The sequence below is a fragment of the Erythranthe guttata genome, chromosome 9 (assembly GCF_056151865.1).
Source record: "Erythranthe guttata isolate IM_541 chromosome 9, IM_541, whole genome shotgun sequence".
Lineage (NCBI taxonomy): Eukaryota > Viridiplantae > Streptophyta > Magnoliopsida > Lamiales > Phrymaceae > Erythranthe > Erythranthe guttata.
The window spans coordinates 15,008,162-15,027,643 of NC_142541.1; the positions used below are offsets into that span (position 1 = coordinate 15,008,162).

Genomic DNA, 19,482 nt, shown 5'->3' on the forward strand with positions numbered 1-19,482 from the left:
TAGGGTGCAAAAATATAATAGGGCGGGTTTCCTTGTGTAATTAAAGTTCCTTCACTGCGCCTTCACGTCCACCCGGACGGCCGTGTGAGATTTTGAACTAAAATCCGCACGGCCGTGCGGTCTTTTAATTCTTCAGAAATCTGATTTTTTCACTTTTGGCCCACTTTTTCTCTGAATTTGCAGTTTTCACCCCAAAAGTTGCCAATTCTTCAATTTGCACCTAAAATACAATTAATAACCATATTAAGCACCAATTATCGTAAAAACACATCAAAAGCTCCAATTAAAAGGTACAATTAAGTGTATAAATATACACTTCACAATAGGCAAAACAATTTACCTAAAAATAAATATTATATTTTGAATCATTGATCATTTTAAGATATTTTGGAATCGTCATTTCTATATGTAACAATTAATTATTCCCAAAAAAGAAATATATTGTTTTAAATATTTTTTTCTACTGTAGACAAAATGAAATAGAGCTGTGTTCGACTTCGAAGTCGAATTGTAACATTATTATTAATTAAAAAGATTTATACTTCTAACTTTAATAAGTACGAGTATATCTAAACAATTTGGATATGCTTCTCTATATATATGCCACTTATTCTTTTATATGTTGATGAATATATGTCATTGTATACGTAATAATTTGGAACATACGTAAATGTATAAATATTGTTGATTCTGATTAATTTAATTAATTTAATTTCCAGGATGAATACCAATAGATATAGATAGCATAGTCGTCAAAATTGCACTATTTCCGAATTAAATTCCGTCAAGCTAATACAATTCAATGAAAAAAAAACAAAAAACAAAAAAATTAAAAATTAAAAATTAAATATATTGCGATAATAGGCCAAAATTTAACTTTTGGACCCAGTTGGAATTATATTATATATATCATCTTTTATTGTATTTTTCCCCATTCAGTGGGGTACATTTGAAACTAGGGTTTAACCTATTAGGCTTAGCTATCCCAAAGGGTAAACGAAGGGTTACTGTTGTATTTTCTATTTCTACATTTTTTTTTAAATCATTTTTTTCATAATTAAATCAACAAAAATAATATTGATTCAAAAAATAAAATAAAATAAATTGAGAAATACAATTTAATTGAAGTTTCAATATTATTGTGATATATATATATATATATATATATATATATATATATATATATATATATATATATATATATATATATATATATATATATATATATATTGTTGTGACTTGTGAATGATCGGCGAAATTTGTTTCTACTTGAACTCATTTCCAAGGGAATTATAAATTATAATGAAACAAATAAGTAAATTATAAAATGTTTCATGGCGGAGGGACTCTTCTTACTATTCATTTGTATCAATGGACCAAATAGAAATTAAAATTAGGTGCTCTAAAAAAATTATGGAAAATTATAGTTTCACCCTCAAGTTTGCACTAATTCCACATTTGGTCCCCCATGTTCACAACAAATATATTTGGTCCCTCATGTTTCAACAATTTAATATTTTTGATCATTTTCGTCAATTTACCGCTAGTCTGTGAGTTAAGACGCTGATGGGCACATACTTGAATCAGCAAGTACTAACAGAAAATTGACGAATATGACTACAAATGTTGGTTTTTTGAAAATTTAGGTACTAAAAATTTAATTGAAAATTACAGTTTTCATCCCTCGAGTTTGCACCAATTTTACATTTGGTCCACCATGTTAAAAAAAACACATTTGTCCCACATGTTGTCATTTTCGTCCATTTACTGATGGTCTGTCAATTAAGGCAGTGATGGACACATGCTTGAAACCGTTAGTACTAACGGAAAATTGACAGGATAGACTAAGAATATTGAATTAGTGAAACATGGGGAACTAAATGTGTTTTTTTGTGAACATAGGGACCAAATATAAAGTTGGTACAAACTTGAGGGGTAAAAATTGTAATTTTTCAATTAAATTTTCAGAGCACCTAAATTTTTCAAAAAAATCAAATTTTTAGTTCAATTCGTCAAATATGCTAAATCAAACTTTAAACCCCAAAAAAAATTTAGTTAACCAATCAAACCATACTAGAATTCACAACATTTATACAAATTAAACATAGGAAAAATGGATTTTTTAAATACAATATACATGATGCATATATGATATATCTCTGCGTCCATTGGTTACTTTGGTGTGCGTGACCGCATGGAAAAATGTCCCTCAGCTAAAGCAGTTGGATAAGATTCACATGTTGCTCAAACAAAGTGAGTGTGACTACATATTTTGGAGTATACATGTATGTTACAAAAATCCACTATTTATTAAATTTGCTCCAATTTCAAGAGAATTTAATTTTTTATTTTAATAAATAAATTGGGAGATGGGCCTATCATTTATATCTGACACTTGATGTAAAAAATTGAGAAAGTATTACCGAACATCTGTTTTAAATTAAGTGTCGTTTAAAAATTCATCGAACACATTCAGAAAAATAACATTAATATTTATGAATTTCAATTGTTTTTACACAACTTCAAATGACATGAATCAATTATATGTTAAATCTATAGATATAATTGTTGCACTACACGACTAAAGCCAAAATGATTCCGGATAAGAAAACCAAATTCGAACCATCACAACTCTTCAAGTTCGTCGAAATCTTTCCCAATCCTTTCAAAACAACAAGAAATAAATAAGAAATTGTTATGTATTTAAATTTCAATTAAATACTAAAGATATTTATTATAATTTATTGTCTTTCAAATATTGTATGTTATAAGTGTGTGTGTGTGTGTGTGTGTATTTATTACTTTTTTTTATATATGAATATAATGAGTTCGAGTTTTAACAAATAGAGCTTATGAATATTTTCGAAGAACTACCAATAAAATTTCCGAAAATATAAAAAATAAAATTATTTGCAGATATTAAATGAGAAAAAGCAAATGAAAACCCTCGAAGCCGCCTACCCTTTGGTGGCGACGATGATTTTTTTGGTTGCGCTAACGTACCATTTGTTGGTGGCGGTGGTGGTGGTGTATGTGGACCAAGCCCAAGTCCACTACAGTCTGCTCCAAACGAACCTGTCGAATATATAAATAAATCAGTAAAATGAGTCGTAATTAATTTAAATAATTGAACTTTATTTGATTTGTTTAGTTCAAAGATATCTTACAAGCCAAACAATTACGAAAATAAATGAGCTCTAATCTCGGGTTCATCGAGAAACTCGCAATGAACCTCTAGACACCTTTGACAGCTAACTATTATTTTTAGGGTAAATTCCACTTTACCCCCTCGTACTCTGCCTGAGAGTTACTTTACCCCCTCGTACTCTTAATTTTATCGATTTATCCCCTTGTACTTGTACAATTTCCCAATACAGCCCTTTCCTTCACTTTTTGTCGATTTTGACTCTAACGCCATTTGGTCAACTATGTAAATTACAAAATTGCCACTGCCTATAACGCGTCGTTTCTCCTCCGTCAATATTGTCATTTCTTCTTCTCCCACCACTTCCCCTTCCAAGATATCCCCAAATTGAACCCCTAACTTAGTAAAAATCAAGACCCAAAAATTGATCGATTTCACCCAGTGCAAAGAAAAAAATATATGAATGTGTGAAACTTTCTCTTTTCTAATCTCGAGAGTCAAAATCGAAAAAATTCAATATTTACGTCAATATTTTGACTCCTGACCAAATGGCGTCAGAGTCAAAATCGAAAAAAGTTGACGAAGAGGGTTGTATTGGGAAATTGTACAAGTACAATGGGGTAAATCGACGAAATTAAGAGTACGAGGGGGTAAAGCGGTTCTTGGGCAGAGTACAAGGGGTAAAGTGGAATTTACCCTTATTTTTATATAGGTATTATAATTCACTTAATCAAAGCACATAAAATTTTCTAAAATAAAATTGAAATATTTTATATAAGTATTATTCATTGATGAGTTTGTAAATTGGGATAAAGAATTCTTACATTGCTTGACACAAGGTAAGGAAGTGTTACTAAATAAATTGGAAGATCCTTGGTTACATTGACAATAATGCCCCGTCCCGTTTACGACGCAGCTCCCCTCACCGCACCATACAAGATTGCAAGCTGTCAAAATAAGCAAATTTTGTTTATATACATTTTATTCGTCTCGAATTTTAATCGGTTATTTAATTGTCATTAATTATAGTTCATAAAAAAAATTATAATATTTATTTTTTGTTTTACGGTCAAAGGGGTTGATCGGCGGTGGTGGAGGAAGAGGTGTTGCTGCATTTCCACATTCAAAGTTTAGAGTGCCTGCAATATAATGAATTTAACGCTTGAGTTCGAATTTTCAATTTTTTCTATTTTTTAAAAAATAATTGATTCATTTGATTAAGTAAACATACATATATATAAATGTAGAGACTTACAATTTGGAAGGATACAAGAGGGAAAAGTAATATTCCAAAATTCCGGTTTCTTCCAACCGGGGTAGCAATCACAATCAAACCCTAGAATCGAACCGTTATACGGTACACATTTTCCACTCACACAATTCACGTTTGCACAAACATCACCTACATATGTAACCAAAAATTAAAAAATTAAAAAATTAAAAAAAATTAATAAAAGGACGCACAAACCAAATTTCTCGAGTATCCAATAATATATATATATATATATATATATATATATATATATATATATATATATATATATATATATATATATATATATATATATGTGTGTGTGTGAAAATAAAAGTGATCGAAAGAAACCTTGTGCATGGATCGGAAGACGAACGAGAAGTACGGCGAAGAAGAAGAGGAGATGAAAAAGGAATGGAGTGGGAGCAAAGTACTTCAAATTGTAGCTTCTCATAATTTAATTTATTTTAATTTTAATTTTAATTTGCTCTAGTGAAGAAGGACATATTTGTATAGCACCACAACCATATGCTTTTGTTGTAGTAATTATCGATAATTATAATAATAATTATTATAAACTTTTGTCCCACATAGATTGATGATTCGATTTTGCAGACAGGAGAAGGTTTTGGCCTGTTTTTGGACATTTCAAGAACTTAAATCAAAACATATTTAATAGTTAATACAATATGAAACATATTAATAAATTAGCAAAAAAAATAGTAAAAAAAAAAAAAAATTCCTAGTAAGCCAGAATCATAATTTGACAGATCATAAACACAAAAAAGTTAATTAATTAGGATATGTACAGAAAATGTACATTAGAAATTACGTATATATTTTTCTCATAGCAAATATTATTTTATAGGGAATAAGGAAATATATAGGCGAAGTATACCATATGATTGTGCTTCGATTTTTGTTTGGGACAACATTTATTAATTGTAAAATAGTATAAAACAAAATACATTTAATGCATCAATGAAATTTTAAGTGACAGATAATATGAAACAAAAATATTATGTCTCGATTATTGTGAAACATGGGGGAGTTCTATGCTCCGTTAAGGTGAAGGCCCGGCCCAAGGCACAGGCTGGAGAGGCTGTTGCCTTGGAACTCCGAAAAATCGAACACTTTTGGAGCCTGCAATTTTTATAAACTGAATAATAAGTTATATGTACAAAGTAAATATAAGTTTATGCTTTCCTTAAATGGCAGAATACTTGCATTCTTTCTTAGCGGTCGTTAGATCGAGTCCCAGTTAGCACATGCGTTCATATTTGTTTTCTTTTTATTCTAATTTTTTTGACAATCAAAATTGAGTTGTTTTGAGTTTAATAATTAGGGTCGTATTTTCTTTTATATTTTTTATTGCTATAGAATATAGATTGGTTATTTCTCGATACTATGGGTCCTAGAAAATTCGAGTCTCGACAGCATAAAAAATAAAAAAATTAAAGAATCAAAGCTTGATTTTTTCAATGTTGTTCCCCGGCCCCTAATTATAAACATGGTTATTTGGTTAGGTAAGGGGGCCTCACCTCTGGTCTATCAACATGTTATCTTGTCCTAAGTGTAAATAATGATTTTATTTCACAAAATGATAAACTAAATAAAAAAAAATAGTTATTTAATGATCATGATCAATTTTACCAACATATTCATCAATAGTATATATATATATATAATATATTAAAAACTCTCAATGAAATACAAAGTGGAAATTACAGTGCTAACACCAAAATGGATGCAGTTAACAAAGCCATATTGGCATCTCCGCGATTCCTCCGACCGTTTGAGCTCTCTCCGGATCCTTCTAGAAGAAAAAATAAACGATGAAGAGATTAACAATGCAACGTTTTAATGCGACTTAGAACATTCGTATTCGATATCACAGATACGTTAAAAAAAATATGTTGCGATGCTTAGACCACTAGTTAATACGAAGGAATTTAAATGCATTCGATTATTTAGTTATTACTACACCTTAGTAGAAAATGATAAATATTTGTTTTGTATTTAATGTTTTGGCAATTTTAATTGAATGATGTAAGAATTAGAGAGCCCCTCGAAGCCACCTACCCTTTGTGGGCGGCAAAGGTGGCGGCGGTGGTGTTAGTGATGGTGGCGACGGTGCTAACATACCATTTGGTGGTTCTGTAATTACAGGCGGACCAAAGCCAAGTGCACTACAGTCTGCTCCAAAGCTACCTGTTATTAAATAAACCAATAATTGAAGATAAAATTAGTTTCTCGAACAAAAAGTAATATTTTATTTTATTAATATATGTTATATATTTATATCTATTACCTATGAAAATGATATATATTGCTAATACTTACATTGCTTTAAGCAAACTAATGAAATGTTGCTCAATAAATTGGAAGACCCTTGGTTACATTGACAATAATGCCCCGTCCCGTTTACGACGCAGCTCCCATCACCGCACCATACAAAATTGCAAGCTATCGAAAGAAAGTAATTATTTTTTTTGAATATAATCTTCATTTTCGGTCCCAATTACTTATTTATATATTTTATTGTAAGTTATAATTAGAAATTAAAGTTTGTTTACGGTTTGAAAGATTGAAAGATCGCGGGAGAGGAGGCGGTGGTGCCTCACATTGCAAATCTAGAGTGCCTGCAAATAATTTATCCTCGCCTATTAGGTTTGTATATATGATTATTCGGAGTTGTACGAGAAAATACCATTGTCGTAGTATTGACAAAGGGTATAAATTAGACAGACCGGATCGAAATTGATTTTTTTATTTTATTTAAATCAATTATTTTAGGAAGCAAAAAAATTATTCCATTAATTCATTTCATAAAATTCAAGAAAAAAAAATCAGAAATTAAATAGATGGAGACTTACAATTTGGAAGAACACAAGCAGGGATAACCAATGGACCTAATTCAACTTTCTTCCATCCAGAGAAGCACTCACAATCATACCCAAAAATTGAGCCACTAGATTGTACACATTTGCCCCTCACACAATCCACATTTGCACAAACATCATCTGCATATTTATATTAATTAATTAAAAATAACCTTGTATTAGTATCCATTCATTCATTCATAAATATTATCAAATAACATTTTATTTTCATTTGTAATTAAACGAATCAAACTGAAACTTCAAATTTGTCAGATCATCAGTGGAATCAGAATTTTAAGTTCGGTGGCACCGAATGCATTAAAAAAAATCTGAGGGAGGCCCGTTAACAACGTTAATGCATAGTACACAAAAACTTTATATTTATATATCAATTAATAGAGATTTGAGAAATGTTGAACGATGTGGGAGCAGGCCCCCCGGCCCAGGGGCGTACCCAAGCTTGTGGCTGGGGTGGCCCCCGCCCCCCCAAGAAAAAATTTAAAGTTTTTTTTTTTTTTTTGGTATTTATGTATTAGTTAATGCACTTTCGCCCCCCCAAACTTTTAATTTTGTACACTTTAGTCCTAAAAACAAAAAAAAATTCCTTTCTTAAATTACCCCTATATTTCAGCCCCCAAGAAAACCCCCCTGGGTCCGCCCCTGCCCCGGCCCCTATGTTGACTTTGCGGATAGGTATTATTTTAAATCACATAAAATGAAGAACAATTAGTACCTTGTGCATGGATCGGAACATGGCCGAGGAGGAGGAAGAAGAAGAGAGGAACAAGGAAATAAGAAGTGGGAGTGAAGTTCAAGAAAATGTCTCCCATTTTTCTTTTAATTTGGTGAAAGAGAATCAAACATATATATGTAAATATATATATATATATATAAAAGTATAAATTGGCTTTGATTCACTAATTGAAAAATTAAAGTTATGTGAGTAGATTTAATCTCAATCTTACTCTAATTAAACAAATAAAACAAATTAAGGATATGCAGATATTTACATAGGATAGTACGTATATTTTATTTTTTCTTACAATATGATTGTAATATATGAATAAATTAAAGATGGTTACTAGGCGGAGAAAACAATGGCACATTGAGATGAAAAATCCAGAAAGCTTATAAAAAATCGATTCTTTCAATAATGCAAATATGGGTTTTATCTATGCTACATCGAGGGAATTAAAGGGAATTAAAGGGAATAGTATCTCATCGTAAATCTTCACACAATCACACACACATACATGTGTAAAATAGTACTTACACAGAATAAGTATATGCTAAATTCTATATATAGCGAAGTTCAGCTATTATAGCATAAAAATAAAAAAATAAAAAATAAAAAGAATAATTTCAAATTCGTTGTCGTATCTAAGAAGCTGAATCTCAAATAATCACGTTTTAAAAGTGTAGCAAAATCACCATCAAAACACACACACACCCACACGGGTGTGTGTGTTTTTGCAGTGTACAAATCACATGCATGCATGCATGCATGAAAGTAAGAATAATAAATAAAATATCTTCAAAATAATCATAAAAAAAAAAAAAAAAAAAAAAATCTGTAATAGATAGAATACAAAGTTACCCTTACAAATACAAACAAACACAACACCATCAATTTCCATTTCGAAAACCCGAAAAAAAAAAAAAGAAAAAAAAAATTCTCAGGCGGACCCGAATTCGGAGAACCATTTCTCGTGCCTTTCGATATCGGAAGCAGAAACACTGGGCTGAACCTTAGCAATAGCTTCTAGAAAGTCGCACATTGCAATAGGATCGTTCGAAATCTCGTCTTTAGGCATATTCTTGATTTCATCGCGTGTCTTCCCTGCAATCTTTCGCCTCATGCCGTTTAACGAAGCATCTCTACAAACATTCGTCAGGTCGTCTCCACTGTACCCCTCTGTCTTACGCGCCACCTCGTCAATGTCCACATCTGCAGCTACCTGTTATATTGTACCCACAAAAAGGAAAGGCATGAAAATATAATCAAGGTGATTGATCACATGGGACAATGTAATTCTAACGAGTTTAATCAATCTTGACAATTCCAATCAACGTTTCCAAACGGGGCCTTAATTGGATAAGATGGCAATCAATTCCACTAATAAAACGTCGATTAATAGCATCACATAAAAAGACATGTGGACAATAATGAGAGTAGACATTATTAAAAAGAAAATTTAATTAAATACTTACAAACAGAATAAGTTTGTTCATCAAATCTTTGTTTCCTAATGTAAGAAGTAAGAACTGATTTGTAGTAAGAAGTAATACGAATTCTAGCAAGAAAATATAGCATATAAGTAATGCACGACTTCCAAAATAATGGTAACCGTTAGTTTGTTTAAATACTGACAGTGAAGAAAAAGTCGAAAAATGTTAGGGACCCAAATCTATAAATACTTGTGTTCCCCATTACCGATTTTATACACGATATATGATATATGCTATGATGCATCATATGCTAAATATTTCTCAATTGTCGGCAATTTTCACCAGAAGACATGCAAAGTATTGGTCGATGGGGAAATTAAGTCATACACGCACACACCACACACACACACACGCACGCACACACACACAGACCGGAAAAAGCAGTAAGTTATTACCTCCACAGTTTTCACATTTATTCGTACAAGCTCCTTACGACTCTCGAAATTCGGTAAAGGTATGTAAATTCTTTTCTCCAGCCGCCTCCTACGTACATTTATCGTGAATAAATCAAATACATAAGTTAGAATTTGAAGACAATATAAAAAAACTATAAGAACGCAAATAAACAAAGGACCAAACCTCAAAGCCTCATCTATATCCCAAGGAAAATTCGTGGCCGCCAAAACCATCACAAGCTTGCGCGTACCATCTTCATTGGTCGAAGAAGCATTCACCCCATCAACCTGAACTAGAAGTTCCGATTTTACCCTCCTCGACGACTCATGTTCTCCAGAAGCCCTAAAAAAAACGCAGAGTCGGACAAAATTAGCAAAAAAATATGAATTGGCCAATTACAAAATTTGTACAAAAAATAATTAAATTCCTTACCCGCGAGAATTGCAAAGAGAATCGATTTCATCGATGAATATTGTGCTGGGAGCATGAGCTCGAGCGAGATCAAATAAGCATCTAACCATTCTTTCACTTTCTCCACGCCATTTTGAAGCCAAAGTGGCAGAAGAAACATTAAAAAATGTGGTCCCACATTCAGTTGCAACGGCTTTAGCGAGAAGTGTCTTTCCAGTACCTGGGGGGCCAAACATGAGGACACCTTTCCATGGCCTACGGATTCCCTACAAGCAAATACATGTTTTCAAGATTTCGTTTGAAGTACGTGTATTACAGTAAGATCTAATTTAGACCAACTAGCATTAGACTAGTAAGAAATCATTCATTTTTGAGAGATATCTGATACCTGGAAATATTCGGGCATCCATAATGGAAGAACAACAGCTTCCTCGAGAAGTCTTTTTGCTTCACTTAAACCAGCCACATCATCCCATCTTACACCAGGACTCGAGTCCAAAACATCCCTTTCGAGCATAGCTGCCAAGTCTGCATCGGGCCCTTCATATTGCACCTTTTTGGGCTTCCCTTCCTCAAAGTCACCATTCTGAAATGTTGCAACAAATTCATTAAGAAACTCAAAATATATAAATAGATATGAAAATAGGAACAATAGTAAAACCATAACAATCGGATATACTCCACAAGAAGTCAAAATTGTGAAGCAAGAAAGGTTTATAATGCCCTCTACAAGTAATATGGATTAAACAATATTCAACTCCCGTCAAACTATGTGGCTGTCACAATAAAATGTTCCAGTTAGAACTGAAGCGTATATCTATTATCTATGTAGTCAACTGGAAGCTTTAAATTAGACAACGGAGAACTTGTTCCATCACACAAAGTTACATAAATTACCGCAAAGATTTATGGAACAGACAAAATATGTTTCATAAAATGTGAATGACAAGAAACCGCGAGGTCAGAAACCAAAGTCCTAGAGAGTCTTCAAGGTTGTCATTTGACAAAAATTGCTATGACAACCCTTGGCATGTAGATTAACAGAACTGCCATCAACTACTAAAGGCATAGAACTTCAAAGATATAGACCTGAGCTATCATCGTCTTAGGGCGTACAAATAGAAGCATATAATTAAACAGAACAAATGATATTCCCTGACATAAGTGTACAACAGTCAATAAACTAATTTAGTGTCCACAAAAGAAATTATCGAAACAGAGTACGCGCGCGTGATTATGGTCTCTTGCTTTCTTCTAACATTATACTCATATCACTTACTGAAAGTGCATAGAAAAGGAAAACATGTAACAATTGCCATCGTAAACTAAAACGCTCAAACCTCTGTTTATAATAGCAGTGATATATTTCCTTTTCAATCGAACCACAAATTATTCAATTTAGTTACCCATTTAGCAACCACAATAACACTCAAATCAGTAGCAAGTATACACCAGTTGCACACAAAAGAAGAAAGGGGAACTATTACTGCAATTAGTCGATCACTTAAATTAATTAAACAACCAAAATAACAACCGAATATTCTAAGCGTTAAAACTTACAACAGAATCTGCTTTTCCAGCGGTGTTCTTTCCAGATCCTTTCTTTGCAGCAGTAGAAGTAGTAGTCGAAGACCGAACTCCAGTGTTTGCCTTACTAGAGCCACCGCCACCGGCACTGCCAGCTGTCCTTCCTCCACGACCCGTTGGTCTTGTTGAAGCTCCACGGGCCCACGTCGCATCTTGTGGTGCTTTCCTCGTGCCCACTTGACCGGGTCTCGTGGGTCGCCGACCCGCTGGATCTCGGGTGGGCGGCCTCCACACATCCGGGTCGTCCATTGAGGCACCAGATGAAGTAGGGTACTCATCCAACGGTTGAAATACGAAAGACGATTTAGTCGAAATAGGAGGGGAATTAGGGCGTCTGCCTAGAGAAGCCTCCTTGAATGACCTTTTTTCGGCATCCAACTGCTTCACCACCTCTGTTTCTTCTGAAATTGCTTTCTTTACATTCATCCATTTCGTACGGAGCATAGGATCGTCAACAGTATTCAAATGCCTATGAAAATTAAAATAAAATTAATATTCAAAATTCGACACTCCAGAGTGCAGATTTCCCCAATTCGCGATTTTGAATTAATTACGCCTTCGATTAGGTTCAAAATATCAAGTAATTGCAAGATGTAATGACAAAAAATGAAACGGGGATCAAAGAATAATTACTTGTTGATCTGAGCAATGGCGCCATCGAAGAAGATAACGGAAGTATCGTAGAGCCCTTCGACTGCGTACTCTCTCGCTAACTTGAGATGATCTTGCAGACCAGCCAGAGAAGCGCCCACCATTGTTTATAGATACATACAACACGATGTGTCTCTATATAAAACGAACTGAACAGGCGTTTGCTCTAATTAGGGTTTCGGACAAACTGAATTGGGGAAAATCGAAGCTCAAGGAAGAAGAAGAAGGGCGAATTGTTGGTGAAATGAAATGCAACCGAAACGAAGAAACGCTGTGGGAATTTGAAGCTGGTGGACTGAAACGACGGCGTTTAAATGGTCGACTGAAACGAAAAGAGAAGAATTGATAATTAGAGTTCGGTCCTCAGAGTTATGAGAATTTACATTAGAGAACTTTTTATTATTTGGTACTTGGTACTTGTAGTTCTAATTCTTCTCTAACATATCCTCACACATGCATTTTGCAACGAGTAATATATACTTGTATTGTATATATTCACGCTCACACACACTACACGCGCATACACACACAAACGTACATACACTTTTGACACGCACTTGCACACATTTTTCACACACACTCAAATACACTCCAACACACACTCAAATACATTTGACACGCACTTGCACACATTTTTCACACACACTCAAATACACTGAGACACACACTCCAACACACTTTTCAGACGCACATATGCACCTTTAAAACATATATACACACTGTTGTCCCACGCACATAGACACACTCTTATATTGGCTATTACGTAGGCCCAATTTCAAATTTGTGCCCCGGTCATAAACGCATAAATCGTGCTCAAAGCTTGTGTCCACGCTTTTTCATTTTCAAATAATAACGAAAATAGAAGTAGAATATCTTTTAGAATAAAAAAGGGAAAAAGAAAAAATTTTAAAAGGAAAAGGCAATTCTTTAAATTCAATTTCCAACCCTTTTATTTGAATTTAATTCATCCTCATCATTTGATCAACGTTCTATTTTTTATTTCATTTTTTATTTTTTTTAATCTTTTTATGTAGTTCATTTAAAGAAAAATGAAAACAAAGATTCAAAATATTAATGTTGAGCCCATTATTTTATTATGGGTCGAAATATGGGTTTATATTCTTAAATCTAGACCCTACCCAATTAGATGAGTTTTGGGTTGGGCCTTCCCTGATATGTTATCAATAGAATTTGGATCCAACGAATGTACAACCTATGATCCACGGAAATTGCTAGACGCGCGCGTTTCTACGTTTTGGAAACTGAAACGCCATAACATTTGTTGAATACTTTTCGGAGATGTTTTCGTAAATATTATAGTTTCAAAGACGTTTCTAGCATTAGTAGAAAAAAATAAAAAAAGCATTTACATCCCAAAAAAAATCTAAAACTCGTTTTAAATATAGACTCGATAATTTTTTTAAAATTATGAAAGCACCCCTATATTTTTAACATTGACACGTTTCTCCACATTTCAATATCCAACTTTTTGAAAATTGGTATTTCTCCATATCCATTTCTCGATTTCACCGTGTACGCATTCCCGTGTTCGTGCGATATCGCTAACAACAAATATTTTATGTTTTCTAAAAAAAAAAGAGAATTGAAACTGTTTAATACCTAAAATAGAAAATAGTATTAAACAGATTTGACTTTGTGCAAGCCACCCCACCCCACCCTACCCCAACCCCCACCCCCCCCCCCCCCCCCCCCCAGCATCCTACGTGGCAATTGCTGGAATGAGAACCAAGCCAAACTGATCGCAATTTTTCGAAGTTATCATTAAAAATAGTAAAATACTGGAATTTCAGAGGAGATAACAATGGCGGTGTTGACTGGTTTATCCCCGCCAATCAGCTCATCGTTGATTACGTCACCGTCCTCCTTACCTTCGACTTCCAATTATTTTAATAATGACGAAAGAAATTGGCATTTTTTGCCCCAAAAAATTTCGAAATGCAGTCGATTTTCCCCAATTTCCGCAGCAGTTCGTAAGCGTAAAGCAGAGAGAGCTCAATCAATTCTGTACTCGATTCAGCCCCAGCCCCAGATGAACCCTAACTCCTTAAATTCATCAGGTAAAATCATGGGTAATTATGAATTATGCAATGATTCTTTAAATTTTGTGCTCAATTTTTATTTCTGGAGTGATGATTTTTTGTTGTATTTCTGATTAAGGGTTTGTCTCTTTTTTTTTTTCTTTGTAAATTTAAGCTGGTGAAATAAAAAATGATTAGTGCATTATAAATAGACTGAAGATTATGTTCTGTGAAGTACCTAATTGTTAGGTTTATGCAAAAAAAAAAAATAATAATAATAATAAATAAATAAATATTGTGTATTTATTGAATTCTGCAAATTGTCTATATATCTGAACCATAAAGAAGTTTCTGGTGGCTAATTTAAGACAGAAAATATAAAGCAAATATAGAAAGCCATTTCTCACTGAAAAGCAGCTTATTTATGTCGATATCGGTCGCCATAATCACCAAATATTTAATTTACTTAAAGAATGGACGATTATCTTTTGATGTTGCTCGTACTAATATACGACACTTGGCATTTGAGATATTATCCAAAAAAAAAAAAAAATTTGTAGTGGATTTTCGAAGGACTTGTACTAACTGTTGGTTTTCATTACAGGTAGTGGAGTTTCATGGATAAGAAACGAACCATCGATTTACAACAAATTTGATTGTCATGGGCAAAGTGAAGGTCCATTGCATTCGGTGTTCCCTACAACATCGGCACAAGTTTCTTCTGTAGAGGATCTTTACGAATTTATATGTGCGGGCCCACTTATAGACAAAGTAGGCCTGAATCCGGAAAAGGTGGGCGAATCAATCAACGAGTGGGTACTGTGTGGGTCCCACCTCTGCAGATTGTTTCAGCTCGACGAACTCTTTCTCACCGAGCCTCAAAAAATCCGTATCTACCATTACTACATACCTGTCTTCATGTGGTGCGAACAGGAAATCTCTCGTCATAATTCTCAGTTTAAAGACAAAGATGACGTTCCCCCTTTAGTGGTATATCTTTTTTTAATTTTTTTTTTTTTTTGTGATCGAATGAGTGCTGAAATTTTTGGTGATGGGAGCGTATTCGTAAATTTGTTGTTCTTCGAATGCAGATTGGTTTCAGTGCGCCACAAGGGTGTGGGAAAACGACTCTTGTATTTGCTCTGGATTTCCTTTTTAGTATCTCTGGGAGGTAGATTACTAAAATGGTAAATTAATATTTGTTCGAAAGTACGAAATTATGGGTGAATTAAAAGATGGTAAAAACAGATGATTTAAGTTTTCAGGAAGACTGCGACTGTGTCGATCGATGATTTTTACCTGACGGCAGAGAATCAGGTGAATCTTTCTTCTTGTCTGAAATTGAACTCTGCTATTTACGTATCGAATGAATTACAAGAATTTCTTTTTTGTACTGTCCATTTTAGGCCAAGCTAAGAGAAAGCAATCCTGGAAATGCACTTCTAGAGGTAGTTTGAACTTCTCTCGAAATTACGCATTTTTATTTTTGTTTTAGTATTATTAAACCGAAACCCGAAACCCCGAAACCCCAAAAATTCGAAACCGAAAACCTTTTATATATTGTTGTGCGATTAAGAAAACATATACATTTTTACCTTCAGTACCGTGGAAATGCTGGAAGCCACGATCTTTCATTGTCCATTGAGACGTTGACAGAACTAAACAAATTGACCAAAGAAGGTAACAGAAACAAGCCTAATGCAGTTATTTCGATCAATCTTCAATGCTTTGATTGTGTTATATTGGCATAATATGTATAATTTTAATGTCGAAATACAGGCATGAAAATGAAGCTTCCCCGATATGACAAGGTAAGTACACAAGAACGATCGTAATATTCTTATTCTTATTCTTACAATGTTTCATATGTGAAGACACTTATACTATGTTTCTTTCTTTTAGTCGGCATATAGCGGTCGTGGTGACAGAGCTGACCCGTCAAAATGGCCCGAGGCCGAAGGCCCTCTAGTCGTAAGTGATTTTTTTTTTTTTTTTTTATAATGTTAAGATAATCATGGAATTTTCTTTTTTCGCACTATATAGGCGGTTCTATTCGAGGGTTGGATGCTTGGTTTTAAGCCCGTTCCAGTTGAAGTTGTGAAAGCAGTAGATCCACAGGTTCGAAAATCCGATTTGTGAATTTCTTCACTCTCTCTCTCCTCTTTCTTATTGTGAAATATTTTTTCGGTTGTGATTTATCTTACAGCTGGAGATCATCAATAAAAACTTAGAAGCTTATTACGATGCATGGGACAAGTTCATCAAATCGTGGATCGTAATCAAGATTCAAGACCCCAGTTGTGTCTACCAGTGGCGATTGCAGGTAATAATAATAAAAAAATATATATATGTATATATAATTAAAAAAAAAGTCTGTCGTAAGAGCAATATTTTCACTACGTGGGCCCGACCCGGTCCATGACTGATTATGTGATCTTCAGGCAGAGATTGCTATGAGGGCTGATGGAAAGACAGGATTGTCTGATGAAGAGGTAATTATCGAAGTAGTAATATTATTAATTCATCTTTATTATCAACTGAAAAAAATTGCACAAAGGTAACTAACTATCTTGGTAATTGTAATTACAGGTTTTGGATTTCGTTTCGCGATATTTGCCAGCATACAAAGCATATCTTCCGACACTTTATGCGGAAGGACCAAAGGGATCTGACCCAAACCATTTACTAGTTGTGGAAATCGACGAGGGGAGAAACCCTATTCTCGGAAGTTAGACCACGGCCTCTTTTCAGGTGTTTCTTTTTTCCGTAAATTCCACTCTTAATTATGCATGCATATAAGTTATTTCATATTTTCGCCAATAATGTCGAAATTCAGATGATTTCAAGAAATCGTTACTACAACAATACTAGGCACTTCAAATTAAATACAAGGCATTTCTTAACATATAATATATATCAATCGTATATATCAAAGTTAAGCTCAGTCTCGTTATTCTTTGCAAAAAACAAAAAAGAAATCGAGATTTCTTGGCAAGAAGTTTAAGCACAGTTGCAGCAGCAAATGTCCAAACAGCACTCACAAGTCTCGAAACAACAGAAACAGCAACACATCGTGAATAAACTGCAACCAAAAAAAATGTCGAAAATGCCCTTTGTAAATAAAAAATAAAAAATAAATAACAAAATCGCATATTGATCGGTAAATTCGAGTAAACAGTAATCACCATGCATAGAGGCATCCTTTCTCCTCGTGTCTTCTTCGAACATGATCGGTGTAGGACATTTCTTGATATCCAGGGGCATCCATGGTCTTTTTGGTTTTGATATTTATTTATTTATTTTTATATTATTGAGATTTGAGGATGGATAATTAGAGTGGGGTGTTTGGTTTATATAGAGCTTGAACTGATATATACTTCGCTTCTAGACGAAGAATTCTCGAAAATCATATTACTATTATCGCACATTTATTTAATTTTGTTCGATTTTTCGTTTGGCAGGTGGAGCTTCTCTATCTGTTAATATCTGCTTCTGATTTTTTGGGATTCACCAGTTTGATTTTTAGCAAATTGAAGTTACACTTGTTTTCCCAGAAAATCTCTGTCAATTTAATTCTTTTTTTATTTAAATTTATTATTAAATTTCTGTTTTTTTTTTTTTCTTTCCCTTTTTCTGGTTTAAATTACAGCACAATGTATGTATTAATAAATTATGACATCTAACTATAATTATAAATTTCCATCATTTAAAATTGACATGTGAATTGCGTTATGAAAGTGACATGAAAGCTACATTCAACAATTTAGCAGCAAATTTGGATATAACTTGAAATGATTAACTTCTGTACTAAAATAATAATCTTTCACAATAAAAAAAAAAAAGAATAAATAAAAAGATATTGATTGCGTGACGAGAAGTATTTGATTAAATTTATTCAAATTATTGAGATTAAATTAAATATCAGTACACATAATAAACTCGTACATAGAAAATAAGAAGTTTTGACAATAAAATATTATTTATTAATTTTTTTAATTTTTGCTTATATGCAGCAACAGCAAATGGCGTCCAAACAGCACTCACAAGTCTCTCCACAACACCAACAGCAACACAATGTAAAGAAGCTGTACCACAAAACAAACATGCCCTGTTATATTTCGTTAGGTAAATTTACGAAAAACCCACTTATGTTTGGATAATTACAACGATTCCTCAACTATGAATCTTTTCACAAGTCCATTGTTATGGTGTCAAAATTGAACAGAATCTTCTAGATTCCATGGAATGTTCTCTAGGTTGTACTCGATTTGTGCAAAAATTCAGTTTCTGATGCACCAAAATCTGATATTTGCAAGCCAAGAGACACATCTTACGATCATCTTGTTTGAAAATATGGAGCTCGAATGGGGTAAACTAGAGAATATTCCACATAATCTAGAAGATTCTACTAAATTTGACACCGCAAGGGTGAACGTGCAAAAAGATTCATAGTTGAGGGAGGTGGTTGTAATTACCCAAACATTAAGGGTTTTTTCGTTATTTAACCTTTCCTCAGGGGTTGGCCGTAATTCACGTATTTCTTTTTATTCAATTCAATTCAGCGCAAAAAAAAAAAAAAAAAAAAAAAAAAAAAAAAGAAAGAAAGACAAACCAGGCATAGAAGCATCCTTTATCTTGACGACGTTTTTGGACATGATCGGAGTAAGACATGCCTTGATAGGCTGGTGCTGCCTGCGGTTGCATTTCTTCTTCTTCTTCTTCTTCTTCTTCGATTTTAATAAAAGACAAGAAAAATGTTGTTATTGTTCTTGTTCTTGGTGGTGTTGTTAGGATATATATGTAGTTTTATTGACATATTTAATGCATGCTGATGAATAATGTTGTGCTATTATTGTTGGTTATAGTTAGCAGATCTATACCAATAATTTG

The 19,482-nt window shown here is 33.4% G+C and overlaps 3 protein-coding genes, 1 long non-coding RNA gene and 1 other non-coding gene across 10 annotated transcripts in view; 1 reads left to right on the forward strand and 4 right to left on the reverse strand.

Moving 5' to 3' along the window:
• Positions 1 to 2,573: 2,573 nt before the first annotated feature.
• On the reverse strand, positions 2,574 to 4,563 carry LOC148768187 (uncharacterized; the record flags this gene model as incomplete). Its single annotated transcript, XM_088822798.1, has 5 exons — positions 2,574 to 2,662; positions 3,004 to 3,075; positions 3,970 to 4,092; positions 4,213 to 4,284; positions 4,401 to 4,563. Coding segments are annotated over 5 exons (519 nt in total), but the record flags the coding sequence as incomplete, so codon positions are not given.
• Positions 4,564 to 8,782: 4,219 nt separating this feature from the next.
• Positions 8,783 to 19,482, reverse strand: part of ERH3 (P-loop containing nucleoside triphosphate hydrolases superfamily protein) — a 31,218-nt gene continuing 20,518 nt past the window's right edge. Inside the window, exons 2-9 of one of the 5 annotated variants that reach the window (XM_088823074.1) lie at positions 13,005 to 13,032; positions 12,536 to 12,875; positions 11,876 to 12,371; positions 10,704 to 10,901; positions 10,337 to 10,581; positions 10,088 to 10,246; positions 9,904 to 9,991; positions 8,783 to 9,237 (exon numbers count right to left, since the gene is read on the reverse strand). In XM_088823074.1, coding sequence (XP_088679200.1) covers positions 8,956 to 9,237; positions 9,904 to 9,991; positions 10,088 to 10,246; positions 10,337 to 10,581; positions 10,704 to 10,901; positions 11,876 to 12,371; positions 12,536 to 12,657 — 1,590 coding nt within the window. In that variant the 5' untranslated portion in view covers positions 12,658 to 12,875; positions 13,005 to 13,032 and the 3' untranslated portion in view covers positions 8,783 to 8,955. Of the gene's footprint in view, positions 9,238 to 9,903; positions 9,992 to 10,087; positions 10,247 to 10,336; positions 10,582 to 10,703; positions 10,902 to 11,875; positions 12,372 to 12,535; positions 13,033 to 19,482 lie in introns of those variants that run through there. The other 4 variants (XM_088823073.1, XM_088823072.1, XM_088823075.1 and 1 more) reach the window with 4 other exon arrangements.
• LOC105975859 (P-loop containing nucleoside triphosphate hydrolases superfamily protein) lies at positions 14,307 to 18,912 on the forward strand. 2 transcript variants are annotated; one of them, XM_013001098.2, is made up of 13 exons: positions 14,307 to 14,631; positions 15,197 to 15,582; positions 15,684 to 15,763; positions 15,858 to 15,909; positions 15,999 to 16,040; positions 16,194 to 16,272; positions 16,372 to 16,403; positions 16,495 to 16,563; positions 16,636 to 16,710; positions 16,799 to 16,915; positions 17,034 to 17,084; positions 17,182 to 17,343; positions 18,606 to 18,912. In XM_013001098.2, the coding sequence occupies exons 1-12, from the start codon at positions 14,376 to 14,378 to the stop codon at positions 17,323 to 17,325; spliced, it is 1,383 nt and encodes a 460-aa protein (XP_012856552.2). In that variant the 5' UTR covers positions 14,307 to 14,375; the 3' UTR covers positions 17,326 to 17,343; positions 18,606 to 18,912. The 2 variants fall into 2 exon arrangements, with proteins under 2 accessions (XP_012856552.2, XP_012856551.2); XM_013001097.2 differs by lacking the exon at positions 18,606 to 18,912 and adding an exon at positions 18,054 to 18,304.
• LOC105975861 (uncharacterized) lies at positions 17,364 to 17,920 on the reverse strand. Its single transcript, XR_016033491.1, has 2 exons — positions 17,778 to 17,920; positions 17,364 to 17,674 (listed from the first exon to the last, which is right to left on the reverse strand). It is a non-coding gene; the product is annotated as an uncharacterized LOC105975861 (transcript).
• On the reverse strand, positions 18,473 to 19,363 carry LOC148768188 (uncharacterized). Its single transcript, XR_016033492.1, has 2 exons — positions 19,205 to 19,363; positions 18,473 to 18,677 (listed from the first exon to the last, which is right to left on the reverse strand). It is a non-coding gene; the product is annotated as an uncharacterized LOC148768188 (long non-coding RNA).